Source organism: Anopheles gambiae, chromosome 3, assembly GCF_943734735.2.
Source record: "Anopheles gambiae chromosome 3, idAnoGambNW_F1_1, whole genome shotgun sequence".
In the NCBI taxonomy this organism is placed as follows: domain Eukaryota; kingdom Metazoa; phylum Arthropoda; class Insecta; order Diptera; family Culicidae; genus Anopheles; species Anopheles gambiae.
In genome coordinates, this window is record NC_064602.1 from 94200645 (window position 1) to 94213832 (window position 13188).

General features: G+C 46.2%; 1 protein-coding gene across 1 annotated transcript in view; it reads right to left on the reverse strand.

Annotated features, from left to right (window-relative positions):
• LOC133392706 (uncharacterized) overlaps positions 1–13188 on the reverse strand; it is a 46620-nt gene that overhangs the window by 3462 nt on the left and 29970 nt on the right. The window contains exons 3-6 of the mRNA XM_061653376.1: positions 1451–1558; positions 1072–1383; positions 800–1000; positions 34–647 (exon numbers count right to left, since the gene is read on the reverse strand). Of these exons, the coding sequence (XP_061509360.1) occupies positions 34–647; positions 800–1000; positions 1072–1383; positions 1451–1558 (1235 nt within the window). The remainder of the gene's footprint in view (positions 1–33; positions 648–799; positions 1001–1071; positions 1384–1450; positions 1559–13188) is intronic.

A 13188-nucleotide genomic window follows, 5' to 3' on the forward strand; every position in this document is an offset into this window, starting at 1 on the left:
CACTGAAAGAAACAATTCCAAACCCGATCTTACTTGGTAAGCTCCTCTATCTGATCGTCGGTACGCATCGCCAGCGCCGTCATCCGGCTGTCCAGCTTCTCCGTCGCCCGGTGCACGTACTTCCGTATGCTTCTGCGGTTCTGGTTCATCCGCTGCTCCAGATGCTTGAAGAACGGCGCACAGTAGCACGTGTTGCCGACGCCCACCGGGCCCTTCCGGATGTTGCCGGCCAGGTCGAGGAAGTACTGCTCCCCGTTGCCGAGCGGTTCCTTCGGCAGCGTTTCCAGCTTGGGCGACGGGAAGTTGCGCGGATCGGGAAAGTAGTGGCACCCGTACGGTGACCAGTGCTTCGGATCGATTGCATCGGCCCGGGTCTCATCGTTGGAGTTGCTCCGTCGGCCAGACTTGCGGCCGGCCTCGTCCTTGCTTCGGGAACGGCGCTCATTCCCGGCGTGGTCGTGGGCGGGTGATTTGTGACGAACGGCGGCACCGCCGTTCGCGAGGGCTTCGGTTTTGTTGCGCTGGTGCTGGGAGCTGCTGCTCGAACGTTCCCGCGATCGTCTGGCGGACAGGTCGACCGGTGTGTTGAGGATGTTGAGGATTTCCACCAAGTTTTTGCGCTGTGCAATGTCCCGAGGGGTTTCGTCCTGGAAAGAGAAGGCAGTAGGTGACAATATTGCTATAGCAACGAGGCAGGTTGCATAACTTTAGGCGTCAAATGAAGTGTTCTGTATGAAGCCGCCTAAAAGTATGCAATTTACTGGAAGAACGTTCATTTTTGTTCGCTTTCCACACTGACCTGAGCATTTTTGGTGTCTTGCCGACAGCCGGCCTCAAGCAGAATCCTTGTCAGCTTGCGACGGCCCATCGCACAGGCAATGTGTAGCGCCGTGTCACCGTTCAGATTGATCCGCTCAAAGTCACACTTGGCCGACAGTAGGATCCGAATGGCACCGGCATGTCCGTACCGGCACGCGGTATGCAGCGGTGAGTCACCGTACTGGAAAAAGGGAAAACCGTTCAATATAATCAACTTGCTCCTTTCAACGTTTCCTTCTTCCATATACTTACATTATTCTGCACATCGGGATCAGCCCCTGCGAGCAATATCTCCCGGCAGCTCTGGTTGTGCCCGTTCTGGGCGGCCAGATGCAGCGCGGAAAAGCCGCCAAAGTTGCGCGTCCCCAGCAGCGCACTGTGCAGCGCTCCCTTCGTGTCGTGCAGCGCGTGCTTGATCTTGGTCGCGTCCTTCAGCAGATCGAGCGACAGGCCCGACTTGCCCGTGCCGCCGGACGATGGTTTCGTTTTGGGCAGCGCGCACAGCAACTTCACGCACCGGCTGTACCCCTTCCAGGAGGCCTCGTGCAGTGGTGTATTACCGTGCTGTGAAAAAAGGGGAAAAGAACGTCAGTAAAACAGGTAAAGAACATACCAGCACAGCTTCACTTACCACCGATTCCTTTGCGTTACGGTCGGCACCGGCGGCCAGTAGCGTTTCCACCTTTGTTTCGTCGCCGCCGGCGGCTGCCTCGTGCAGCGGTGTACGGGTTGGGTCGTGCTGCAGGTGCCAGCGGAGCCAGAACGAGAGGAAGATGTAATGGAAAAATTAATTAGTGTTGTACAACGGAAGCGGGAGGATTGTTTTGCAGCGAGGTGGTGCAGATGATAGCGATTACAACAAAACAGGTGGAGAGAATAACTGGCATAATGTTTCATTATCAGAGCGAAGGATGGACTTTTTTCGTTAATAAGTGAAACGTGTTTTTTATGTTTGCAAAACGCGATGTACAGTTTTAATTATTTATGGAAAAAAGCATTTTTTTAACAGCTTTAGAAAGGAATAAAGATCATTTGTTATCAATTTGAGTAGAATTATGCTTTATTAAATGTCAAAAAGGACGACAACACCACAAAAAGATGCGCGAATTGCATACTTTTAGGCTGCAATAAATGAAGCAATCAACAAATTTAAATAAATCAACACGTCACGAATGTCTGTAGCATCATGACCGCATCTTTTTGCGCATGAAATAAAAAAGGTCTCAACTGGCCGTTTCGTTGCAAATCGAAAATAAACGGCTCGAGGTGGTACATGGGAACAAGAAGAAAAATGTGCATTAAAGCAAGCAAGCAAAACAAAAAAACAACCTCCTGGAGGTTAATGATGACAGCACGGTTTCTCGCAGACGCGGACGCCACGACCGTGGAGAGTCGGTAAACAAATCGCGTAAATTATTGGCTCGCCTTTTTTTTCTTTTAACTCGTCGTGTATGAGTGGCACCAGCCAGACGGGCGCGCGCGCTCGCGTTTCAGACGTTGTACACAGACGGGAGAGAGCATAATGCATTTTTCGTATGCTTTTTTTGTTCGGTTTGTTTCACTCGATCAAACGTTCAATCATAACTGCAATAGAAGGAGTTTGGTTCTGCTGTTTTAAAAATAGATATCGGCTTTGACAGCCGGCTGCCTGCTTGGCTAGACCGTTCTTGAGAGAAGAGAACAAATTCCAGTCCAAAATCAGGCACAAGCACAACCCACGCACCCTGCCCCGCGTACCAGTGGTGAAGCTTTGTTTCCGTTGTTTTTTTTTGCTCATTTCTTTCCTTGCAGAGAAGTTCTGCTGTGTCGCGAGTGTCTGTGTTTGTTGCATTGAAGGAGCGCGCACGTAAAGGCTTGAGTCACGATCGGGCAATAAGCGAAAACCATCATCATTCTAATATCCCACCGACACGGCCCGGCGGCGACAATGGCCGGATTTCGATCAGCTTCAACCATCACCATCCGGCTCCTTCTCTGGCTGTGGGGTTGTGGAGTTTTTTTAAATGTAAAAGGGTTTCAGTAAAGGAAAAGGAAAAATAGATCGAAACTGTACTGCGCGGTGATAGTGCGCAAAGGAAGCAAAGGGATTAATGAAGCAGAGGAACGCGATGTGAATTGAAAAGATACTGGGAGTGTAAAATTATTAAAAAACTAATATTTTAAATATTTTTTTGGAAAAAAGGAAGTTTGCTAAACGCCTAAAAGTAGGCAATGGGGGATAATTTTATCAAAAGAGTATTTTTAACCAAACCAAGAATAATACTTAAGAAGCCATCTACGCACAAAATACAATCAAAACATTTTATATAAATAGGTTCATTTAAAATATGTATCAAAATTGAGTAACTTTTCATCTTTCATATGCTTGCGTGCTGCTGCCAACGACGGTTAAGACGTACTGCCATCATCCACCGCCCCAAGGGCCCGTGTACACACAAAGCACATCCTCCAACGTGATGGAAAGTGGAAAGCACGCGGAGCCAGTACGAGAGGCTCATTGTTGTACGCGCTGACGGAATGCAAATGAGCAATTGCAGTCGAAAGGCCCTCTTCCTTCTCCTTCTCCTTCTCCTCCTCTTCCTCGGGGAACGAGATCAGTGGAGAAGGGAACACGAACGAAGACGAATCCTCCCGGAGGACTGTTGCTCCACAATCTGACTGGTTTACCTGACGTGATTTGGATTCGGTTCGGATTGGTGGAATTTAATATTTTTGATCACTCACTTAAACCAGTCGTTGGATGGGATTGGTTTTGGTTTAATGTAATCATCATGCTGCTGCCATCATGCTGTGTGTTGCCTCAGTTAGAGCTCTATTGCGGACGCGCACTGTGTGCACAATTGTAGAGGCACATTTGTTTGCTTTTGTAAGAAATTATTATGACGTCGAGGGGCGAGACCGGGGAAAAAAGGAAGTCACTTTAAAACTTCCCCCTTTTTCCTGTGTGTTTGTTTAGCGTGTCCCCGTCGTGAACGTGAGTGGGCTTTTGTTTGGGTTCTTTCGGGCATATTACTCTGAAGTGTTTGTCGCCACCATGTTTGCGAAGGGGGGTAATAAAAGTGGAATAAAATATGAAAAGAAACGGAAGGAACGGTATGAGTACCAATGGGACGATCAGATAAGATTGGTGAATTGATTATGACAAGGGAAGGATCGTTTGAGGTTAAATTGTACCATTTTTCTTTGAGGTTTCTGTTGTGAGTCATGCTTATGTGGGCTTATGAGTTAAGAACCGAGCATTTCTTTATGTGAAATTCAATAAAGATCTACTTATGAGAAGAAAAATGCATAAATTTAGGCGTTTTATTATTGAAATTGATTACTTATGATGTCATTTATTAAATTTGCATTATAAAACGCCTGAAGCTCTGCAAAAGGTTAAGCAAAGTGAATGTATTAAAAGCTTGTACATTAAACCTAAGTTGATCTTCAAAAAACGACCATATTTGCAAAACAATGTCCAATGACAAGTATTTCTTGTTATTCCCGATACAAGATTATGACTTTTGATATCATAAAAGTAACATTATAAAAATTAATTACATCCAGTCTCCCTCGTTACTGGATGCAGCATCATATAAAATGGTGATCTCTCTCTCTCTCGCTCTTCAAATCTGTTTTATTCTCCTGCCATTTTATAGCACAACGATAGACGATACTCTTCGCAATTAATGCACACAACTAGTCAAACGCATCTCGCATGCCTTGGTCTTGGGTGGGGAGGAAAAAAACATTTCCAATAGAAGCAATAAACAGCAAACCGGCCAAATAGCCATTCGCTTTAAACAGCTACCGCGAGGAAGAAGAAGAAGAAGAAGAGACAGGGTACATAAACCCAATCCCGAATACGACAAAACCACCGCCATGCAGATACGATGCGCCTCCTTGGCCCCAAAACTGAACTAGTTTACGACTACGCGCCCCACTCCCCAACTACACTGCGCACAGCAGGCGGTGCAATATTCGTTCGTGCGAGTGCAACTCGATTTCCTGCGTGTGCACCAAATCCGGTTTTGGGCATTTTTATCACCTCCTAACGGAGGGCTGCTGCTGCTGCTGCTACATCCGCTCGTTGGGTTTGGTGTGGTGATTTAACGATCGAAAGCGTCGTCATATTCCTGCCTTGGCAGTGCGCGTGTGTGAAAAGCTATAAGGCTATCATAATTTAGTCCTATCCGAGTACTGTGCTCGTGGAAAATGCCCCCGGTTCGGGGGGCGAGTCGCTTGGGTCGGATTAATAAACATTGCGCCAATTGATACGCATATTTTGCTGCCGAGTGCGACACCGCGCACAGATAAATCATTTCACCTCCCGGGCGGTGGATAGGTCGTGTTTTCAAACTCGTAAGTGGCTTAATGATTCGTCGTCACGCAGGACCCACTACTGCTGCTCTTCGGGAGCAGTTGGATTAAGCGCGAGAGATTTTAAGACCGACCCGAGAGCCAGCAATTAAAACAATCCACCTTTTTTTCGATTTCATTTCCTATCGATGGCCATTTTTCCTTTAAGCCATGTTGCAAAATAAAACGTGTTAGGTTGGTGACGCAATCGCGCACAGGCTGGCTCTGGCGCGTGTTTCGAAAAGCGAAGTTTATGCGACTGCAAGGTGACAAATACAATTAAAATCCAATAAATCAGTGTCCGGTGCAGCATGCGCCAAGTGTCGCGGGGCGGGGCGTGCCCCTTGTGCGATGGGTCGTGGGCACGATCGCGATGATTAAACTAATAAATCGACGCATTGGTAGGCGCTATTGGTTTAGTCACGCAGGGCATATTTGATTGAAAAGGTGAATTCAGTATTCAGGTTTGAAGCGAGAGCTTCAAGGTTTCATAGAGAATGCTTAATTTCCATCAAGTACGCGCTTGTTTTGAGAAACTTTAAACAAAACGCCTAAAGGTATGCACTTGTCATTACAATTTTGTATTATTTGGAATGTTTTTGCTGCTTAACAGCCGTTAGTGTCGAAATACAGTAGAATTTGTACAGCTCTTTTATGAATAAATCATTTCCAGCCCTCCGGTATCGGTGCAAGCCGTTGAAGGCCATATCATAATGAATAAAACACATCATTAAATCATGTTGTCTTCACTACCAACCGGGCGCTACTTACAGGATCAAATTAAAATTAAACACTCGCTCGAAAACAATAACACAATAATTTGCCAAATCGGTCTGCTTATGTTTGCCTTCCAGGGGGTGAAAACATAACAAAAAAACAAAACAAAAAGGAATCAAAATTATGTTACAATTCACCATGCATCATCATACCGTGGTCCATAATTGGTGCCCGTAATGTGCTGCCCGTAATGGGCGGCCCCGCTTGAAATGTGTGCCTTTGATTGATGCAAATGTCCGCATTTTAGAATCCGCCACACAGCGAGAGAGAGAGAGCGTTGTCTGGTGCATCAACCAAGCTGCATATGCTGCTATCTGCACAGTTCAATCTACACAAATCAACACATTTTCCTTTACACCCGTAGCTTTGCAATTAATGACTCCAAGATGACACCCATATATTTTATGCAATTATTTCCCTTTCCGACGGGGTGGACAAGACACACAGACAGACAGGGTAAAACAATACAACCTTTCCTCCGGTACACACGTAAACCGGGGCCACAAGAAGTAACTGTTCCGTTTCGTTGTGTTGTTATTATTTTCGGTTCGGTTAACTCCCAACTCCCCGCCCCTTCTTGCTGCCCGAAAACCGGTCGGAAAAACCAATTTATTTTCGACCGACGGAAATCAACTCGGTCAAACTCGGAGTTTGGAGCGGGGTTTCTACAATCTCCAGGCTTTGAGGAAGGCCGAAGCGGTGGGGGTTGGAGAGGCATTTTCGGTGGTGGGTTGAGATGAGAATGGGAAAATTAATTCCTCAGCCTTACCCACCGTCCCATCTCCACCATCTTCTAAGCGTCTGAATTCAATTGGGAAAACTGAGCGGCTACGGTGGGCAGCAGCATTCGCATTCGTTCGTAATTATAGATAATATCTGCCAAAATAGCACTCGCGCGCTGCTCAAGCGCACAATTGTTGCGGGGCAGGGGAGCCTATATTTTGTATCTTTTCCCCCGGAACGTCGGACACAATAGGTGAAGGTGACTGCCGGTTTTTTTGTTGTTTATTAATACACGTTTTCTTCCGCGTCTTTTTTAGGGCCTCGACAATTCGACAGAAGGGTCACCGGTGCTATGCAACTTGCGGCTGTTGGCATGGCGATGTTAGTGGGAGAACGACCGGTAACTTCAATAGAAGAGCGCCCAGCCCGCGAGAATGGGTTTTCACAGGTTGCTCTGTTAATTTATGGTCGCAAAAACATGGCTGAAGCTGATGAGTGTGTTCTTGGGGGGTGCAAATTTATTGTGTGCAAGCTGCTTTAAAAGGCGGAAGTAGTGTTTGTGGAGGATTTTGGGCAGATGAAGAACGATGGCATCGGGCGCTGAGAAGAGAACGCAATGGTATGGTACTGATTATACGATTTAGCTCAAATTTGTAGCCGTAAAGCGGGGAATGCAACAAGATGAATGTATAACAAGATTGTGAGAGAAATAAAGTACAAAGAAAGGTAGTAAAATTCCAAAGAATATTAATCTATAAGGTAAACATATTACCTGAGAAGAGAAGAATGGATGTGAACATTCTCTTTTTACAACTATTTTTAATATAAAATATTTCCTTCGACTCCTTTGGTTTATTTCGATTGTCTTTACTCATCTATAATCGATAATTTAATATTTTGGCATTTTTTTCACACAACTTCAATTGAATCGCTTAGCCCAAAGCTTACGAATGAACCGTTCTAAAATCCTGCTCGTTTGTGCTTGCATGACCCACATCCGCAGTGCCGTTAAAGCGCGTATTTACGGCCACTTCCCGGCGGGATGGGAAAAGGTTTACTCTTCATTCTTTCCCCATTTTGATTATCATCATTGTAAACTGTTTAAAAACCATTCAAAAAATGGCCCCACCCCTGAGAAGGTTGACCGCTAACAGCAAACTACATCTCAATCCATTAGGCGTGCGTGGAGGTTCGTCGCCTGTTGGCGAAGTCTTTCGTTCCAACCTCAACAGCGGGTAAATATTTGTTTCGCATTTTGAGTGCGACTTTTTTGGAGCGCGCTTGAACAACAATTATGCTTTTGTTGCGATGGGTTTGGTTGGTCGGTGCTGGTCGGTGTGTGGTTTCAGTACGTTCTCCACCTGCTCCAGACTGTGCATTGGTGCGGGAATACTTTCTTCTCTCCTGCGGTGTGCGGAGAAAGTGGCGATCGAATTATGAAGACAAATTCGAGGAGACGACAAAGCAGCAAGCAACCCAAGCGGGGAGAGCGGGTTATGATGAGGACGCAGTTATTCTTTTGTTCTACATGGTAAGCGTAATTGATGGGGCTGGTTGTTCGATCGCCCCGAAAGCACCGTTAAAAACACCACAAATGGTCGATGAAGGTCGCGTGGTCGCGTAAGATAATACGCTGGACACCGCTTTTCTGGACACCGAGCGCATTATTATTGCCTTGTCTTGGAACACACCACATTGTCACGGTGTGCCGATAACATCCGAGAGCTTCACGTGCCGTCGGTATGCGCGCTTAATCGTTGGCAGCTTGGCAAGGGCCAGCTGAAGCCGCGGTGAGCGTCAATTTCAATGCAAATAGGGCTAGCCGCACCTGTTTGCCTTGAGAACATCGTGTTACATGCGGTGCAACGGCAGGCGCTTTGTAGTAGCGCTGTAATGTGGTAAAGAAGTAGGGCATGAGATGGAGCTGCAGCAAAAAAAAAAGGAAGGATTTTCTATAGCAAGCATTCTGGGGCGCTTATTTGGATTAATTCCATTTCCTTTAACAATTGTTCATTTAAGATGATCTGAGAGGCATCGTGAACACCCGTTATAAGGGACACAATATCAACCACACACACTAAGAAAGTGCTCATGTGGGTGAACGCAACGATTTGTAACGCAACCGCTCGTTCTCCTTTCCTTTACAACTTTCAACAAAATCAACAACAAAAAACTGTATGCTGTTTCCGCTTTGTCCTCAGTTCCATCCGGCTTGGTTGCCTTTTTTTGTGTGCCTTTTACCTAACATTTATCATATCAGGCTGAAGGCGACACTCACGAACGCGAACAAAAAAAAAAAGCGTCAACGCCCGTCTTCTGCAGCATCAACTGCCGACTGTCATTCGCAAAGCTGTGATGGAATGTAGCTGTCGCTCTTTTTTTCACTTCACTTGCGCATCGCTTTTTGCTTAACGCGTGAGCCAGAGATAAATGCATACTTCCTTCTCATGCACCAGGGGCGGCAGAAACGGCCGTGGCGTGGCCGCTCAAAGTGATGAAGAAGTTTAATAAAACTAATCTATCCATTAAGCGAAATCAAAAAAGCAAAAAAAAGTAGATGTGTGGAAGGAAACCGGAAAATGGCAAAGGAAGTGGGACCCCTTTTCCACGCATGACCCCAGATGATGCGAGCGAAGGCGTTGGTTTTTCCCTTCTTTTGCTTTTTCATCTGTAAACTTATCTTCCGTTTTTTATAAAGATTGTCTTTAAACGCGTCTTATCTTAGCGTTTCCGAGCGCGAAGAGTGTGGTTTGCGTGTGCGCGAAAGAAAATTCGTCACGAACCAGGGTTTTGATGGGGAGTTTTGAGCCCTCAGCCAGCCAGCCAACGAGACAGCGACAGACACATTTTAACACATTTGCTCGTGGGTGAAGGGAATGGGAAGGGTGTGCTAGTGCGAAGTCGTACCAAACGGTGACATTCCGCAAGGGGTTGCTGTTGTGGTGTCAGTCAGCCAGAAGAACCTGAAACCTGGTTTTATTTGTTGGGCGTTTGCGTCGCCCACGGGCCATTGTTCAATTTCTTTTCCTCGTTTTATTTTAGCGACTTTGTCGAGCGAGAGAGGGAGTGGGAGAGAGAGGTCAACCCGGCCATCGCAACGGGTTGAGCAATATGGTACGATGATCCTGTTTGTGGAGGCTTAAAAGAATGAGCAATTTTGAAAAATGAAGCCTAAACCGACATTGAATGAAATAAAAGATGGAATATAGAGCTTCCATTTCTTGATTAAGATTATTTTATACCATTTGCAATCCAAACCTTTAATTAAACAGTTTATAAACAACTTACATAAGCTTAGTAAGTTACATGTGTAAAGCATATCACATAGTTTTAGGCGGCTTTTATACTGGAATGCCTTTATTTGCATACTTTCAGGCGTAAATATCCCAAATACGCTCAATAGCGCACCCAAGCCAAGCCAAGCACTTTTCAAGCGACCCTCAATTTGGAATGCAAAAACCATGTCGCTGTACATCATAAATAATTGTGCCTTATTTCGTGCGATAAAGATCCCAAAAGCGGAATGTTTACAGCGCTGCTGGCACTTCAGGAACCCAAAAGGAACGCATTATAAAACGCTGTTTTTTCTTTATTTTACTCCCCTCCAAACAAACACCATTACATTGTTGCAAAACCGTTGTTGTGGTTTCCGCAAAAATAAAGCAAAAAAAAGGCGCTTGAAAATAAGTTCAAGCTGTACGATAAGATAAAACCACCGTCATACAGACCCACCGCACCGGGTTGTTTGTGGATTGTGTGTGTTCCCGTTCTCTTTCCCGCGCGGCGCGATGATGTGCTTGTTCGCCATTTGCTCGCTCGCGGTCGATCTAACACAGCTTCCCCCGCCCGGTTTGCGGTATTTTTGCCTTCTTTCTTTCCTGTTTTTTTGTTTTGTTTTGCAATGGAAGTGTACTCGACGATCGGGCGGAAGGTTTTTTTTTTGGTTGGTTTCATTATTTTCACATCTACGCCAAAGCTTGGCGAACAGAGCGAGCAGATTACTAATAAAAGGTGTGAATACCTCGATCATAAGTTAGGGGTGTTAGGGTGGCTCAGATAGAAGTGGGCGTTCGTGCTAATCGCTCAAGACTGGAAACGGAGACTCTTCCGTCTGTCTGTCCGTCTGTTTGCGCTTTTTTTCTTCGCTGTCTTTGCCATTTCTCATTCTTGGAGAGTTTCCAATACAAACTCACGTATGAAAAAGGCTTCGGAATAGAATTATCTTGAATTTTCTCCCGCCCTCTTCAGCACAGGAAAATGGGGGGAAAAATGGCAAAACAATCACGCAGACCCCCTTCTTGCCGCATGAGGCGGCAAAACGGGAACAGAAACAGCTGTCTCCCGAATGCCTGCCCTGTACCGATTTTGGTGTGAGGATTGCTGTTGGATGTGAAATGCAACAATGCGCTGCAACGTCTAATCGTGGGACGGAAGATAATGTCTGCGTGCGTACGTGTGTGTGTATGTGTGTGTCCAGGGCGCATGTCTACGCCTGTCGTCGTCTGCATCTGATAACAAAGTGCGCCGACAGACGCTGAAGTGAAGTGATAATTGTTCACCCCATTCCAATGGGATTAGTGGAACGTTTCCCAAGCTACCAGGCGCGGTCTCTTCGCAAACGAGATCAAATTAACCGAATGCAGGGGGGTTGCAGGGAGAAAGAGAGTCGTTTAAATCCATGGATCGCGAGGGTGATTGCGCTATGAAATGATAAATGATAATTTGGTTTGTATGATCGTCTCCTTTCTGGGGAGGGTTTTTTGTGTGTGCAGAGCTTGGGGGATAGGTTGATAAATACTGTCCATTAAAAAGGAACATGATTTTATCTTTAACGATGTACCAACAAGAAAGAGAGAAGAGCCTCCACCTCACCAATATAATCCTCTTTTAAGAGTTTTTTTTCTTAGCTTCCATTTTTACCAAGAAAATCCTCCAGGGAGCGATTACAAAACAGTCCATTTATAGTAAACAGTAGCCTCCCCCTTTCGATGGCACTATTTATCATCCGGTTCTCGATAGGAAAGTCACAGAACAGGACACTCGAGCGTGCGTTGACTGAAACCGATCGACCTCCGGCGTAGAACGAAAGACGCCCAACGATCGATCAAGCGACGAACCCTACCCCTGGCCGGCCGGCTTAAAATCACTCCACTCCCTGCTGTGGGGTGCTGAAGGGTAGCAGCAGCATTTTGGAGCAGGAATACAGGAACAGGAACGTTTGCTTACAGAAACGCTGACCTCCCACCAAGGGCCGCTGAACGGTACTTTGACGGGGTACTATGGCCGTGCTGCTTCAAAGTCGCTGCTCCACATTTTGATGAATGAGGTTATTAAATAAACACCTTCGCGCTGCCGCTTGCCTGCTGAAGTGTTGAGATGGTGAAAAAGGTTGATTTGCTTATGTAAGTGTGTGTGTGTGATGTGCGGACAGGTCAGCCCAGGAAGTCCCGTGTGTGAAGAGCCGAAACATAATCTTCCACCGGTCATGCCGGTCATGATCGAGAGCGTTGAATAATATTTGTTATTTGTAGAGGGTTTTTTTGTTTGAGAACGGACTGATCTCAAACTCCCGATCGGAGTTTGGCACACCGATGGGAGAGTTATTCGGAATCAAAACAAATCATCGCCCCACATAAGGCCTGGATTAATGCGGTGCGCTTCACCAAATCTTCTCCCGCTGGTGAAGGCTTCACCGTAGCTTTGTTTGTGTGCTTTACTCTGCTCACGCAACAAACATGTGGCTTCATATATAAGACCCGATCCGATCGAAGCAGCTATAGGCAAATTGAAATATGAATGAAGAGCAAGCAGAAGCAACGGAAGAACCGTTTCTGGTACTCCACCAGCAAGCTTCCACGCACACACACTTTTTCGATGGTGTTAATTTAAAGTTCCGCACGCAAGCAAGATCCCCCCCCCCCGCCTCTGCAATGCGCTCAAGAGGAAGCTAACGGCCGTTTGTTCGAAACCGATGTTTGATTTGCCTCCGACAACCGCTTGGCTTGGTGCGGCTACCGAAACACAAATTTGCCCCAGCATTCAACACAAACCTCGAACCGATGGGGGAGTCGATGCCGTTGCGCTGATAAATTAGGAGCAACCAAGAAACGAACCAAAGACTTTGAATGTCGGCCTCTTTAGCCTCTTTTCCTTCCAACTGTGTGTGTGTGTGTATGTGTAGCTTGCAGGGTTGGGAATCGTTTGAAACAGAAGCCAAGGGAGAGGAGGGGCACGTACGTCTAGTAGCACACGGTGGCCGCTCGATGTTGCTGCCACTAAGCGGTTTTTGCGATCGACTGGCAAGATAGAGGCGTGCGTTAAATCGCTACCCATGTTTTGTGTACAAGCGATACACGAAATCAATAGTGATTATGTTTGATGTCAAGCAATAAATAATTGTGAAGCGAGTGTTACGGGGGGAGTTGATGTGATGTGTTAGGGAATCGTTTGCTACTGCAATGGTTAAGCAAGAAGCAAGTGTAATGCTGAGCAGTACAAGAGTGATCCATGCAGCGATTGGTTGAACGA